This window comes from Euprymna scolopes, chromosome 31, assembly GCF_053919585.1.
Source record: "Euprymna scolopes isolate OS-2025 chromosome 31, ASM5391958v1, whole genome shotgun sequence".
NCBI lineage: Eukaryota > Metazoa > Mollusca > Cephalopoda > Sepiida > Sepiolidae > Euprymna > Euprymna scolopes.
In genome coordinates, this window is record NC_136512.1 from 29,959,477 (window position 1) to 29,976,587 (window position 17,111).

The 17,111-nt window shown below is 32.9% G+C and overlaps 1 protein-coding gene across 3 annotated transcripts in view; it reads left to right on the forward strand.

Annotated features, from left to right (window-relative positions):
* The window catches only part of LOC145255668 (RNA-binding protein Musashi homolog 2-like), a 709,158-nt gene that overhangs the window by 546,018 nt on the left and 146,029 nt on the right, over window positions 1-17,111 (forward strand). For all 3 annotated transcript variants that reach the window (XM_080114227.1, XM_080114229.1, XM_080114228.1), the window contains one exon: window positions 13,994-14,035. In XM_080114227.1, coding sequence (XP_079970353.1) covers window positions 13,994-14,035 — 42 coding nt within the window. The remainder of the gene's footprint in view (window positions 1-13,993; window positions 14,036-17,111) is intronic.

Genomic DNA, 17,111 nt, shown 5'->3' on the forward strand with positions numbered 1-17,111 from the left:
GAAAGCTCCTTGTGAGCTCATGATAATAATAAAAAACAATATAAAATTTCAGAAAATAAATTTATACATGTAAACAGTGATTAGTGATTAGATTACCGCTCATGGCAAAAATTTAAATCAGGATACAAATGGGACAATAATCCACTCATAATATAAACGGCACGTTTTCTATTTGTACGTTCATCCATCGTCTTTGAGTTTTTGGTAAATGAACATCTCAACGTCTATTACAAATGGAAATTATTGCTTTAATTCTGAATGAATAAATGAGAATGTTTCTATTCCTAAAAATCGCACAGTACTGTTTCACTGTTTCACATCTCATCAGTGCGGCTAGAAAGGCAACTACCTCAAGCCAGGATCGAAACCTGACCACCCAAACGACAGTCAATACTCCTCACCATTACGCTATACAGCTGCTGTTGTGCGAGTAGTGAATTAATGATGTTTTGACATCGTCCAAATGCCTAAGCTTGATTTGTTTGCACAAAGAGCATCGCTTAAAAGGTTAGGGCCAGTTTGTATATCACAATCCAATATGCTCAACCCAAAATAGGGAGCATTAGAGGGAATTAGACCTCGAGTCTAAAGAGCAGATTCTATTTTAATGTATTAATAAATTTATTATTACTTTTCAAAGAACAGTGCCCATAGTACTGTAGATATATAATAAGCTCAATAGGTATATGTATTCTAGAGCTATATTTATATTGGGTATAAAGATTAATAATTGTAAATAATGAATCAGTTTCAAAAGGAAAGGCAACTTGATTTTGTTTGTCTTTCCTTTTGAAACTGATTCATAATTTACAATTATCAATCTTTATAATATATATATATATATATATATATATATATATATATATATATATATATATATATATATATATATATATAAAATATGCCCAAATTTGTCTACATTTGTAAATATAGTGTCCTGGCAGGCTAGCTTCAGTTTTGCTGCTTTTTTTTTTTTTTTTTTTTTTTTTTTTTTTTTTTTTTGCTTGGTTGTCTCCCTGTGATCTTGCCAGGCCACTAATATATATAGGACACTAATTCAGGAAGTTTTCCAAATTTTCAGCTCATTTTGATTAGGGGGCAAAATGGGAGGAGGTGTATGGCAGTAAAGTGTTATAAACATACTGAAAAAGCACATAGTTATCCTCATCCAATCCCGAGTAATGTTGGGTGTTCTTGCTAGTTTTAAATAAAGAAGCCGTTTTCCAACGGGGGGGGGGGGTATGAAAGATTGCCCAAGGAGAACAATAGAACTGAAATAATAAACACAATAGAAAACCTTAAAATGGATAAAAACCAAGGAATGAAAACCTTCGCATTTGGATTATTCAGACCTCTGTTATCTTGAGCGTTATTTTCACAACGGTTCTGCCGACCTAACCTCCGACCTTTTTTTTCAGGTGTATCTTGTTGGACTCTGCAAATTTTTCTGTCAAACTCGGGAATCCGAGAATTATAAGATAATTTTTTTTTGTGACCACTCGATATTGAATTCATATTGTGGCTCAATTTTTGCTACATGTTTTTTTTTTTTTTAATCCTATTTTGTTTCTTCTCTTAAAAACATGTACATGTCTTAATTTACATGTGCAGTACCTGCTTTTTTTCTTCTTTGCATCAATTATCCATATGCACTCTTGATGCTGCACAATTTGCATGCAATAACAATTGCCAATGGTGATGTAGTTTGCTTGAAGCATTGCGTGTATTGTATATAAAGAGAGGTACAATGGAAGAAATGGAAATATGCCTGTGTTGAGAAGGAGGACAAATTTATCAGGAAATTTGAAACGCTCACTATTTGAAAAAGAAGTTTTACCTCGAAATATATATTATGGAATACACTTACACACATTAGATCATTTGTAGGTCAAATAAGATTTACTAAAAAAAAAAAAAGAGTTTAATATAGTTTACTTGAAGCATTGTTTTGTATGTATATAAATGAAATTTAAATTTATAGAAAGCAGTACAATGCAGAGGTGGATAGATACAGACTGAAGCAAATTATTATTTTTGGAATAAGGATTCACCTTTACTAATGCAATATATATATATATATATATATATATATATATATATAAACAAAAAGTCTATATTTCAAATTCCAAGATTTTGTTCATCTTATTTATTTGTTTCAGCATGTTAAAATGTTCCATTTTTAACAGCACTTGTTTCGTAGTGCTGAAACAATCGTATAATTCTTATGTCAATTTTTTAAAATATTTTCCGCCCCGACTCATCGGAAGATTAAGAACTCATCAACTTAAAAAGAAAATGGGCATGATTGCATAAGTCCGAAAAAAAATTGAAAAAGTGGTTGCAATTGTGTTTTATGATATTTACGACATCAAATATATGTATAATATTCTTTTTTTAATATTTTACATTTATTGTGTTCTTGCATCAGCATGGTTGGATGGAGGTCTCGTATTGTAATATTTCGGGGGAAATACCTTCATCAAGCATGTTTGACTTTCAAACGTTCATATTATTTATGACTATTGTAAAAATGAATAATTCCACAGAAACTCGAAATTATATTTAAATATATTGTATTATTTAAACTTAATAATATGAAGCTTGTGTTGATACTTAATATTATTTATTTTATTTTTAATATTTTATTTATTTTTCGAAAAAATAAAATCAGTTTGTTTCAATCTTTCTCCTCAACACCAGCATCTTTCCACTTATTGCTTTGTGATAGTCTTCTCTGATCCATCTATAATTGCATATGTATGTTTTTATTTATTGTCTTAGAATTGCAAAATGGAATTATATTTTTATCTTCAGGTTTGATAGAACTTTGGCATGGATTTACATTCTTGTTGCATATTTACTTTCACACAACATGTTCAGGAAATCGATAACATAATTTCGGCTTAATGTTCTACTGTACCTATTTACTATGCCTTAGTAGACAGTAGTAGTTAGTAGTAGTGAGTTAGACACCAGGGTCGTTTTTTAACGTGGAGAAAAGGTACAAAAATAAAAATTGTCTCAGTCGTGAAGGATTTCTCCTCCACCGAAAGAGAACAAGAAATAGAAGTGCAGCATCTGAAGAACAGATGGTATTTATTTGCTCCCCCACTGAGCAAATTAGGCACAAGGCCGTTTTTAATGTGAGGTAAAAACCAGCTCCCCTAAAAGTAGGCAAAAAGGGGGCACTCTGGTTACCAAAAATAATAATTGTCCCAGTATAGAGGGTTTCCCCATCCATTGACTGGTACAAATTATCTTAAGTGCAGCATCTGAAGAACAGATGGTATTTATTTGCTCCCCCACCGAGCAAATTAGGCACAAGGCCGATTTTTAATGTGAGGAGTGAAGGGAGGGGGAAGGGAAAAAGGGGACCAGCTCCCGAGAGGTGGGAAATGGGAGCTGGTTAATGGTCAGGCATGTGGGGTTGCTCCCACATCTGGTCTTTGCTAGTCCTAGCTAGTCATAGCTTGCAGCATCTGCCGGAACAGATACTACACTTTGATCTTGGCCCGAAGTAGCGGTTATAAATAATAATTTATATTTTCTCTCATAGAACTGCCCCTGTTAGGCGATTTGGTCACAAACTGACGCCATCTCCCCCTTTCCTCTCTTCTGCCTTCATCCACTGCCTTCTATTGATGGAATAATTTGAATATTTTCCTGATACCGATACAAGTACCAATTCTGTTCTAAATTACCGATTCCAATACTAGTACCGATTCCAATTTCTATTCTTTTAAATCCTCTAAATATTTACCTGTGGAGCTGTTTTTTATTTTTAAAAAAATTTTTTTGATTACTGTAAAAACCTAAGAACTTTGTGCATATATTCGTATTTTCACGAACATTAAATATTGTCTACGCCTTTAAATTTTACTGATAATTTCAAATCAATAAATATTTATCATTTTACAATTAATGCCAGAAATGGAAAATTCCGATATCTCAAAAGTTAAGATTTTTTTCTGATTCAGATTGTTTCAACACTATTTTCACTCCTTGATTTTCAGCAACTGAAGTACTTTCTTATTCCTTTCTTCACTCGGAAACTGTCCAACTTTCTTTAGCTCATACCAAACCCTAACTTGGAAACCAATAAACACACACACATATATATATATATTAGTGATGAGACAATATTTTTATCAATTCCGATACAATTACCTATTCTGTACTAAATTCCCGATTCCAATACAATTACCGATTCCGATTCTTTATAAATCTCTAAATATTTTACTGTAAAATTTTTATTTTTCCTGATTACTGTTAAAACGCATCTTAAATGCGCATGTATTTTCTCAAACATAAAAACACATTTATGAGGAGGGGGTGATCTAAAGATTTTAGTCTTACTGGAAGTTTAAATCAATAAATGTTTATTTTATTATTACTACAAGCAGTGGATGTTTTATAAAAACAAAATCAAATAAAATAGATAATTAAAGGAATCGGTTTTGGCATCAGAAAATAGACTCAAATTTTATCGATTCCGATACCCCAAAAAGCTCCAATTTTTCCGATTCCAATTAATCGTCCCAACACTAATATATATTAGTGATGGGATGATTCTGATATTTTTCCCGATTCTGATACAATTTCAGATTCCGATTCTTTATAGATTTCTTTATATTTAATTATAGCGTTAATTTTTTTCCAGTTACGATAAAAAAACGCATTTTAAATATGCAGATATTTTCTCAAATGTGAAAATGCTATTGTGCGATGGGGGGGGGGCAATTATCAATTTTAGTTTACTGGTAGTATAAAAATCATTTAGTATTTTATTATTATTAGCAGCAGTGGAAGATTTTGCTTTAAACAAAATCAAATACAAAAGTCAAAAGAATCGTTTTTGACATTGGAAAATTTCTGATTTTTCCAGTTTCTAATTCCAATTAATCATCTCCAACATTAATATATACTAGCGGGGTCAGTGGAAATTCCACAGGGGACTCATTCTGTTGTAATATATTGATGTTGGCATTCTGTAGAGGTTCAGTGTAAATGGAGACGCTCTGATATTATTGTAGATTTTTTGTTAAAACTGCAAAAGTATTTATCTAAGCTAGCACGAACGCTCGGCAAAAGCCGGTCGTAAAGTATGCTTAAATATATTTTAATTTTTGCAGATTCGTATATATTATTATAGAGTTAATGTTCTATCAATTTTTATATATTATAAAGTTGCGATTTCAAAAATAAAAAATATATCCATATGACTTGGGTGCATCAGCTTGAATCAAAACCAAAATAAAAACTTATGAAATAAATATGTTTATATATATGTACTTGAGTTCCTTCAACCATAATCGGAACTGAGACCAAAATTGATGGAGAATTCTTGATAAAATTATTTATAAAAAAAAATATATGACTTAAGTGCCATCAGTTATAATCGAAACCAAACCAAAGCAAAACTTATGGAGAATTCTTGATAAAAATTATTTATTAAAAAAATAGGTGACTTAAGTACTGTCAGCTATAATCGAAACCGAAACCAAAACTTATGAAGAATTATTGGTAAAATTATTTATGACAAGAAATGGCAGTACATATCAATTAAACAACTCAGATTTAAGCCTGACACAGAAAATAACGCTCATGCTATCGTATTATATATATATATATGTGGTTTTTGTTTTGATTTTTTAAACGATAGTAATGTTTATGTCTCCGCCTCGGAGAACCGGTGTTTTTCTTAGAAAGTCGCCCAATTTTATTTGGACGTATTATTTATTTATTATTTTTAAAAACAGTAATCTACGGACCTGCGTGTTTCGGAGCCCTACTCCTCTTCAGCGTAGCTTGACTGTTGGTAGGATTCGAACCTTAGGCCTTATGTATTTCAGTCCAGCGCTCTAATCCACTGCACTATGTTCCCATAGACAATTTACTGCTTCGTTTTTATCGTTTATATATATATATATGCTGTCTGAATTTATAGGTTGAACTAAATAGCTTTTTAGCTGACTGTTCAAACTTTGATTTTGATTAATCAATTTACATTTGTTATTATTGCACCATGTTATTAGCAAATACACTTCAGTATGATATATTCTTAAAATAATACTTAATTCAGTTTTCTGATATGTAGAAAATCATAGTTATCTTAAAAGTAAAATCATCTAAGGAAAATAACTTCGTCTTTTAAGAGTTATCGTTCTTTGTTTTGTTTTTTTGGGGGGGATTTTTTTTTTTTTTTTTCCAAGGTTTATTTAGCGTCTTAAAAGAAAAATAATCAAAGGGAAGTAATTTAGTCTTTTACTAAGATTAACATCTTTACGTTTTTAAATTTTTTTTTTTTTTTTTTTTTTTCTATAAATAAATGCAAAGATTTTTCGCTCCGTTTAATTAGTTGTCTTGCTTTGTTCTCATGAAATCAAAACAAAAAAAAAAGAAACAGCAACAACAAAAACGTGGTTAATGGATCCTGGGCAATGCTTGTTCAGAACAACTAGTAGAACATAATTGCCAAGTTATGCCATCGATTTTCCAAACACCTTGTTTTTTTTTTATTATTCAAAAAGATCAAAGAAAAAAAATATGCATAAATCTAAAATGTAACCATTCTTGAAATTCGTTGTCATGGAAACAAAGTAAAAAATAATGCCCACTGCATAGTTGATTAAGACCCTGGCTTTTCATAAGTTCAAAGCAAATCAACAGTCTAAACCATTCTTGTAATGACCTTTTTCCTGTTGATTGCAGTAGTATGCTAGTCATGTGCAGTTCTAGGTTTCCCAGGCTTTACCGTCTCTCTTTGAGAAGGGGGTTAATTTATTGCTAATCACCTGAGGCGCTCTTACCGGCACTTTTTGCAGGTCAGAGTGGGGTTGACTTCTTAATCCCACTTTCCGACCCTGGTGTCTCCGTTCTTGCAGTGGGAGAAAGCTAAACAACCATTATTTCCCCTTACTTGCCTGCCACTTGCCTCTCTATCATCTCTCTCCTGATTCCCTCTTTCTCATATAAACATACTAGCCTGGGTGCCCGGCGTTGCCCGGGTGTTTGCAGGTATGTGTTGAGAAAAAAAAAAAAAATTTTTTTTTTTGAAGTGGTTGTAGGCAGGCAGGCTCGAACCATGACGCAAAGGCAGAAAAGAAAGTGAAAGAAAATTTGATGTCTTACTGTTATTCGATGACATGACATTTGAAACGTTAAAATTAGGCAAAATCAATCCAACTGATATGACTTGCAAAAATGGCTTGCAAAATATCGACCCCCTCCTTGTAGAAAACTGCCCAGTTGAAGGTGAAGGAGTTAATGTTTTTGGCCAATTTTTCTATATTTGTCGCCCAAGATGTTGAGCTTCAAAATGATACCAATCTTGTGAAAATCCGTCGCCTCTATCAAAACTTTTAGGCAGACACACACATACATACACACATACATAAATACATACATACATTTAAACAGACAGGTGAGATTTATATTATGGATGAATTTGTTTTCGCTCATCCTTTAACCATCCACTTACCACCCCTTCCCTCCTTTCCATGGTGGGGTTATCCTTATTTCAACAGATTTACCTAACTCTTTCCCCTTCTGTGCCCCTCATTCCCTCTTCCAACCTCTTCTCTATCATCCCTCTCCTAATTCAGAGTACTAGTGATGGGACGATTCCAATATTCTGTTCTAAATTCCTGATTCCGATACAATGACTGATTCCGATTCCATTATAATTTCGAAATATTTAGCTATAGAAAATTGTGAGGAGGTGGGGGTTACATAAAAATACACTTGTGGAGTGAACTATGAATTTTAGTTTTATTGATAGTTTAAAATCAATAAATATTTTTTTTTAATTTATTATTAGTACTAGCGATCAAAAATTAAGTTGTAAAAACAAATGAACAAAGTAAAAAAATTTAAAAGAATCGTTTTTTTGGTATCATCGATTAAGCTCAAATATTTTTGATTCTGATAGCTTAAAAGTTCCGGTGTTTTTCTATTCTCGATTCTGGTTTTGATTAATCGCCCCAGCACTAATAAGTAGGTTTTAAATGGCAAAATTCACCCCAAAGCAGCAAAACTAAAGCTAGCCTGCCAAATATACAAATGTAGATAAATTTGGGAATATTTTATTTGTTTGAAAATATAGGTTCTTTTTTACCAATTGTCATAAAATTTTAACAATAGAATAGTATTATAATCTTCAAAAAGCCTGCAAATTTACATGTAGTTTTGTCCCATAGAACCAAAGATATGACATTTCAATATTCAGTTTGGCTACAAATAGTGTTATATATCGTTATCATCTGGGCACCATTTACGTTTGGTGTATAACATAAAAAGATTCCGTGTGGTATGATTGTCTCTAATATAAAGGGTTGTGTGTTTGATTATCATAAAAGGAATCGTGTGTGTGACATGTATTTTCAGAACCTACCTCTGCTTCTTCGATGTTGGACCGTCTGGAGATTTCTCATCCTGGAGGGAGACTTGATACCTGTTTGACGAAGATTTATCACTCCAAGACGATGAATGGGTTTTATAGTTTTTTATTTCACTTTCCCCAGAGGTCCTGCAAAAGTGGAAGTGAAATCGGCCCTGTGTGGGGGTTCTTCTTCTACACACGTCAGCGTTCGTCTCCCCCCTCCCCAGTTAAGAGGGGGAGACAACGGAAAACCGTCCGTCTTCTTCAAAGCCCAAATCAAATCTCCCAGATCTAGCCACGTTCACTCACCTCTCTCTCTCTCTCTCTCTCTCTCTGTAACAATAGTATATATATATATATATATATATATATATATATATATATATATATATACCAACTTTTTTGGCAATTTAATAGGTTCCAAATCTCGGCGACTACTGATCAGAATTAAATAAATGAAAGCTTGTTGAAAATCTAATGACCTGAATTGTGTAGTAAGCTATGTGACATTTGCCTTTAAGGTCTCACATTAAGTGGATAAGCCATCATCCAGAGCATATTTTTGGCACATTTTTACAGTCATAAAATGCTTCAATCATAGTCATTTGTTTTCCTAGTTTTGCATATGAATTACAAAATATCTGATATTTCCCCCAAAACATCTCGTCTTGATAGAGAGGAAACTAAAACTTGTTGCTATGGTTTCAAATGGTCTGAAATAACAAGGGGAGACTTGATTCCAAATATTTCTCTTGCGTTATATCTCCCCTCTTTGGTTTTCATACATAAAGTAAATTTCACAATGTATAAAGATTATTTGATAATAGAGATGCTTATAAACATACCCTATTTCCAAAAGAGGGGAGATATAATGTATGAGAACTATTTGGAATCAAGTCTCCCCTTGCTGTTATTTCAGATCATATGAAGCCATAGCAGCAAGTTTTTTCTCCCCTCCATCAAAGCCAGAGATTTTGGAAATATATACATACTAGTGGGGGGTACCTGGCGTTGCCCGGGTGTTTGTAGGTGTGTGTGTTTTCGGGTAAATGAAAAGAAAAATCGTTGGCCGGGTGTCCCGGGTGTTTGTTTTAAAAAAAAAACAAAAAAACGAAGCCTTGACGCGCAGTTGGAAAATAATAAAGTGTGAAAAAAAACATGCAACGTTTAACGACAGGTGCCCGTTTTTGACGAGTTAATGACGTCAACTTTGAGTGCACCGCGAGTCTGTTCGCTTCTTTTTTTTATACGAAAAAGCTTACTGTACATGCAGCAATCGAAAATTGTTGAATATTTATCTTTTGAAAGTCAGGCAAAATAAATAGACAGGCGACCCCGGTTGTTAACTCGTAGATATTATCATTTAGGCGCGATATAAAAAGTTTTAAGAAGTTGTGAGGCAACCGATCGGCTCTCAGAAAAAAGCCTTTCTTGGACATACACGAAAACGCGCACACACACAAACATTTTCACTTTTATATTTATAGAAGATATATATATATATAGTCTTTGAAATTTTTAACCTTTAAAACTATACAAAAAAATATTTTTTTATCATTCGTAAGAAAACCATCTAGTCAGTAAGTTATTTAATCACCTGCAATCACTGCATCAACTCGCTCTCGAATTTACTATAGTACCGACAATTTATTTTTCAAGGGATCATCAGTTGTTTACCATGAAACACTGTTTCGAGGATTTAAAAACAAAACAGTATATTACATCATATACAGTATGTGTATGTGTGTATATATATATATATATATATATATATATATATATATATTACATGCAGTGTTTTAAACTACATGTTCTTTGTATATGCACTTGTTCTTCTCTCTTTCTCTTCCTCAATGTTATCCAATGTTTAACTATATCAATTTTATTGTACATATGTCGCTGTTTATTTTACAAAGAGAAAAATCTATTCTTCATGTTTTAAATGGAATGTGTGTAGTTTTTGATTGCTGCATGCATATTTTAATCTCCCACCTTTCCTCTTTGTCCTGATTGATCCTCACGGTGTGCAATATCTATATATAAAATGTTAATGTCCGTGCGTGTGTTCCCTTTAGAAAGAAAATTAAGAGGATATTTATAAAAGCTAAAGATTTACTAGGGAAGACAATGGAAATTTTGTGAAATCCTTAAGCGATTTATGGGAACAGAGACTTCTTTCAAACTTTAAATATACCCTCCTTTTTTTTTTTTTTTTTTTTTTTTTTTTTTAACGAAATTCAAATCATACTCCAAATCAAAATTCTCCGGGAAAGATAGTGGAGGTGGCCCAAATCTATATGTGCCCCTCAAAGTGTCTAAAGTTATTTCTAGGGGATTAATATATGACACAATGTACACACATAAAAATGAATATGAAAAGAAACAGGTTAAAAAAGGCGAAATGGAATAATCGCAGATATGTTGGTTTGAATGTTTCGTCCCATTTATAAGACTTTGTCAAGATAAGGTAGATTTATGAAGATTTTATATACACAACTTTAGAATAATTTCTTGAAAAAATGAAAGAAGATATTGAAATCGGTATTAATTCCTTTTGTTTTCGTTTCCAAACTTAAATTAACTCCAAACAAGGTCTATTACCAATAAGATATGGTTAGGGGACATCCTAAATGGGGAGTCGTGCAGCAAGATGTTTTTTTTTTTTTTTTCACATATTTAAATTTCTGCATGTTAAGGAAATAGGAAGCAGAGCATTCCAAAGACAACAATCCAGAGAAAGAAATATTAGAGTAGAAAGTTATTCGGTATCCGAGGATCTCTACAGTGAAGATGTGGGATTTTGCTGCCAGTTAGCTTGGTCGGGAGCACTAGTGTACAAGGATGCAACAGTGCAGTGATGGGGTTTGGGCTTGATAAATGATGCAGGCACTATTAGGTTAGAGACTCTCTTTTTTTTTTTTTTTTCTACTTTTTCCAAGAGAGGGACTAGTAGTTGGTGTTCGAACCCAGACATGCCACTAATACTCCATGCGTGGGCAAATGGTGACTTTCTTTTTCAATTCTCATCTCAAAAACTCCGAAACACAGCTTGATTCTTGTAGAAAATAGTTTGCGCTCATGTTTGTCGGCTAAATAAAACAATTGTGTCATGCTTTTTTCTAAATGTTAGTGCTTGAGGTAAGAAACATAAATCTAATACATAAAGTAAAATCAGTCTCTTTATTTCTTTGTCATCAGTAGCTTTCTTACTACAAAATCAATGCTTAATTCTAATTTGTGAGTTCTTCTGGTGAATCGTTGCAACATGTTAAGAAGAATAAAACATAACTCGATGCAATTCCTTAGAAAAAATACTTTGATCGGATCAGAATTGTTGTCATATGGACGAAGTTTTAAAAAAATCATAAAAGGGATCTAATTATGCATCTGTTAATAGAGAATAACTTCTCTTTGTTTGAAGCAAAAAAATATTTTGGAAAATAAAATGATATAATTAAAAAAAAAATTGTAAGTAAAAACCATTCCCGGGCAATGTCTGATAAGTACAGATAAAGATGCCGTTGCATATGATTAAAAAAAAAATTTGCATGGTCATGTCAGCATTTCTTGCATGCAGAATCATATGGATTGTTTATTACACCAAATTATGATTTTAGAAATAAAACATCAAAATAATGTCCCTTTATTGGATGTGAAAAATAATGTCCCTTGTTGAATGCAAAAAATATCCTTCATTGGATGTAAAAAATGTTCCTTGTTGGATGCGAAAAATAATGTTCCTTGTTGGATGTGAAAAATAATGTTCCTTGTTGAATGTGAAAAATAATGTTCCTTGTTGGACGTGAAAAATAATGTTCCTTGTTGAATGTGAAAAATAATGTTCCTTGTTGAATGTGAAAAATAATGTTCCTTGTTGGATGTGAAAAATAATGTTCCTTGTTGGATGTGAAAAATAATGTTCCTTGTTGGATGTGAAAAATAATGTTCCTTGTTGAATGTGAAAAATAATGTTCCTTGTTGAATGTGAAAAATATCCTTTAGTGGATGCAAAAAATAATGTCCCTTATTGGATGCAGAAAATAGTGTCCCTTGTTGAATATGAAAAAGATCTGATGCGAAAAATAATGTTCCTTGTTGGAGGTGAAAAATAATGCTCTTTGTTGAATGCGAAAAATAGTGTCCCTTGTTGGATGCGGAACATAGTGTCCCTTGTTGGATGCAGAAAATAGTGCCCCTTGTTGGATGTGAAAAAGATCTGATGTATTTGCATGTCAGTCCACCAGGCCAAACCATTTTATAATTATTTTTGTTTGTTGTTATTTTGCTTTTGTTTTTTATGGAACAGAAATCATGCTTCACAGATGCTTTGAATTTCGCTAACAATTTCTTATAATTCAAATTCTTATAATGGAAAAATAAATGCAATTATAAATGTCACTAAAAATGATTTGTGGTCCATTACATCAGTCACTTTTTAAAAGATGTTGTCCTTTCTGGCCAATTTTGATCAAGTAATTATGAATTAACCCAGTGACGAGTTAACCAATTTTCTATCTGTAACTAATCCAGGTAATTGCTTCTGCTTTGGTTTTTTATATTTTATTACTATTTAAAAATAATTCCGACCCTGAAAAAGTATTTTCTTAAAGAAATTAAATCGAATGAAATTCAAATTTTCTTTAACAACATAATGCAAAAAAAAAAAAAAAAAAAAGATTTATTATATTTTAAATATTAAATATATCAAAAAAGAATACCCGTCCCATGACTGGTAAAAATTACACCACAGACAACGGTTCTGCACCACTTTCATGAAAATTAAAATCAAAATATGATACTAAACCTGTCTAGAATTTTTACTCCACTTTGGATTGTAGAAAATACATAATTTTTTTTTTTTTATTCTAGAAAATATGTTTAGGTCTTAAGAAGAAATTGAAATTAAGGGAATCTTGCTTAATTTCTGTCTAATGACTCTGGATCGGATTTTAAAAATATAATGCAAATCTGAAATATTTGAATTTTCAAATGGGAGGGTGTGCCCAAATTATGCCCCCCCCCCTCAAGCCCGGTAAGACAAAGAGACCACAAAAACATCTTTACTTATATGTATATAAAAGGTACAGAGAGAGAGAGAGAGAGAGAGTTCCCAATGAACTCTGAAACGGCTGGGTTGAAAAATAATGCAAATCTAAAATATTTGAATTTTCAAATGGGAGGGTGTGCCCAAATTATGAACCCCCCTCAAGTCCCTTTGAGATAGTCCAAAATACCGAAATTTGCAGAATAATTGTGGAGTTACTTTTTTTTTTTTTTCTTAAAATACAATTAAGAAAAAAAAAAAAATGAGCTGAATAGATCCGTATTTATTTTAATTTGTATAGCATCCATGTTTTTTTTTTACTTTTACTTTATATCAAAAATTTTCAGTTTTCTTTTTTTCAACGCTGAAACTTTTGCTTTTAATGTAACAAAAATGTATGTGAAGATTACCAGTCATTTTTATTTTTATATTTCGTTATTTAAAAATTTTTTTGGAAAAATATGTGTTAGTACATGGACAATTAAATCCATTTCACTTTTTTTTTTCATTTCTTATTTATTTATTTTTATGATTTTTTTTTTTTTTCTTTTTCTTTTTTTTTTTTCAAGGCGCACCTGAACTACTTGCAAGCCGTGGTTTGGCCGCTCCTGGTAAATATTCTGTTTCTTTTAATTATTCACTAAATATTAATTCCAATACTTTATTTTACGAGGGATGTTCCAAAAGTAATGCCTCTTTATTTTTTTATTCCACCTGAATGGATCAAAGAGGCTTGCAAATTGCATTATTATGATAACTGAACTTATGCTTTCTCGACCTGAAAGTTTCATCTTTCTGTTGCAGATATTGACAGTATGAGACTCTAAGAAAGCAACTCCTGTCATGTACATGTGTCAGAAGCAGAAATGTCATTGAATTCCTGGCATTGAGAATGATGGTGACTATGTAAGAAGAATAAATTCTAAAGAACAAAAGATCACTCGTTTTAATGATGCCGATCCAGTCTTCGTATCTCTTCAACTTTTTGGGTTAAAAAAAATAGGAGGTTTTACTTTTGGAACGATTCTCATATTTTAATTATTACATTCTCGTTTTTTTATTAAATTTTGCAGCGTTTGGAGATTTCGATCAATTTTGTCAATTTTCCCTCAGTACCCAAAGCGATAGTCTAGATCATTCTTATGATAACTTTTTACCTTGTTGGCTTTCTGACATGTTGCTGGTCCTGCACAGTTCTAGGAGGTTCACCCACCGAGGCTTCACTTTTTCTCTCGTTGTGAAGGGGTTAGTTTATTGTTAATTGTCTGAGGCGTCCCTGCTGAGGAATGCCCACAGGGCTGCCCGGGTATTTTTTGTGAACCGGAATGCTTTTTCTCCTTGGGGATGCTGGCTTTTCACTCCCATTTTCCTGCCTCTTTGTGTCTTTTCTTTCCACAGTAGGAAATCAAATAAATGAAACTGCAGTACTAATCTAAGATGGTTTTAACTGGTTTCCTCCAAAGTAGGAAGTTTCATGGGAATATGAAATTCACAAGCAGTCTCTATTCGCATGTACATCCCCATTTGGGGAGGTGACATCGTTTGGTTTTTGCAACCCTTGTAGGGAGGTGTCAATGTCCTCCGACATACGGCACCTGGTGTTACCAAATTGGTCACCTATATGGTATTGACCAGGCTCGATGTTGCTTATCCATTGCCAAGGCTGCTGGAAAAATGGTGGGATCCTTCTATCGATCCAGTAGATATCTCACTGCTGATGCAATTCTCTATAAGAGCCAAGTATTCCAAGGATGGAGTACTGTTGCCACATCTGGGCAAGAGCTGCTAGAAAGGACTTATCCTGCCTTGTTAGAGTTCAAAATAAACTTCATAATCTCATAGGAGATGTTGTTTCTCTTTCCTGCAACCTCTTTCTCACAGAAGAGATGTTGCAAGTTTGTCTTTGCTTTATCATTATTTTCATGACAAGTGCTCGACTGGGAAAACTTGGGTCCTTGTACTGGAAAAAGGAAAAATATCCAGTAAATAAAACGTTGTTTGATGAATCGTTATTTTTTTGCATTTTTTTTTTGCATTTCTATACACCAAACATGGATATAAATAGCATTAAAACATCCGCTGGTCATAAGCTTCATTTTGGTACCTTACTTTCCTGCGTGGGTTGCCTGTAGGCTGAGATAAACCGCATCACACACACACACACACACAGTAGGAAAATTTCACACTGATGTACTGTGTCTGGAAGTGTTCTTGGATAGGTTTTGTATTGGAATGCCTATTATAAGTATTAAAAATTGATAATTGAAAAAAATCCGATTAAAGAAAGAACAGTTCAATTCTGACAAAACTTTACACTCTTCTACAAGTGCACTTGAAAATTTTTATCACCGAACAAGCAGAAAGGCCCAGCATATAAAATCAACAGTAGATTCTTTGATAAGACAAGGGTTCATTTGAAATCAATGTTTCTGTTTAGAGCATAATTGAACCATGATACTTGACATTTTGCATTTTGAATTTCAAAGCAAGCCATTATATAAAAACAATTTCATAAAAGCAACACTAGGTTCTCTACAGTGCAATGTAGACTACAATGTATTGTGGACTAAATCATTGCAGAAAAACACGTGAAGCTTCCTCCTGGTGCAAAGCGGCAAATTCCTGACTAGAGCCGGCAAGCAATCGATTTGGTTGAAAAATGAGATTTCACCAATTTTGATTTCCCACCTGACTACAACTTGGATGTCTTCAAGTCCAACATAAACAAATTCCTGATAAACTGACCCCTTAAGTAAGACACTTTATCAAGTCTCCATTACTAACAATTACTACGATATTATCCCATTGACTACTGTACACGCAATAACCCTTATCTCCGAGTGGCTTCTGGGCCTTGATAAGTGGTGACTCCCATGTAAAAAAGAAAATAAATAAATAAATAAAAGTATTAGAAGCGTGGAACATTCGTTGATCTTCATTCTATCTCGGGCAACGTTGGGTTTCCCTGCTAGTCCTATCAAAAGCATAGCATGGGTCGTATTCTGCATATTCTCTCTATTTAAAACAAAGTATCTTTAGTCGGATATTTTGGAATTCTTGGAGTTGGACCTCATACTTTTTGGCCCTGCCACCTGGTTGGAATACCGCTGTAATACTATGTTTATACTTTCTGTTGGACATACCTTATCACTGTTCACCTACCTTTTGAAAGTAAAAAAAAAATCATTCGACCCAAGAAGTAGCAACTATAGTGTTCCCAAGATCTGCTTCCACAGCCTGGTCTTATGACTACAGAGAAAGATTAAATCTGGACAATATAAGGTGATGTGTGTAGAACAGGAGACTTCGATGATATGGTCACATTGAAAGAATGGATGAAAGCTTCTGGATTAGTAGATGTAGAACAGTTGAGGTAGCAGGTTCAGTTTACTGAGAAAGTCAAAATAAAAATAAGACATATCAAGAAGTAATATAAATGAACTTAAGAGAAAACGGGGATAAATATTGACCTGACCAGGAATAGGTTGGTTTGGAAGTCAAACAATTCTAGAGTTCGACACATGATGATGAAGGTCAAAGATTACATCGACCGAAACGTTGTGCAAATAAAACTTAAGATGAAACCAGTGGTCCAAAGAATTCAAATAAAGATTTTATTTATTTCTTTTAAAAATTTCTTCCAAGACCTGGACAGAGATAGGTTAGTTTGAAAGTCACTTTCTTAAC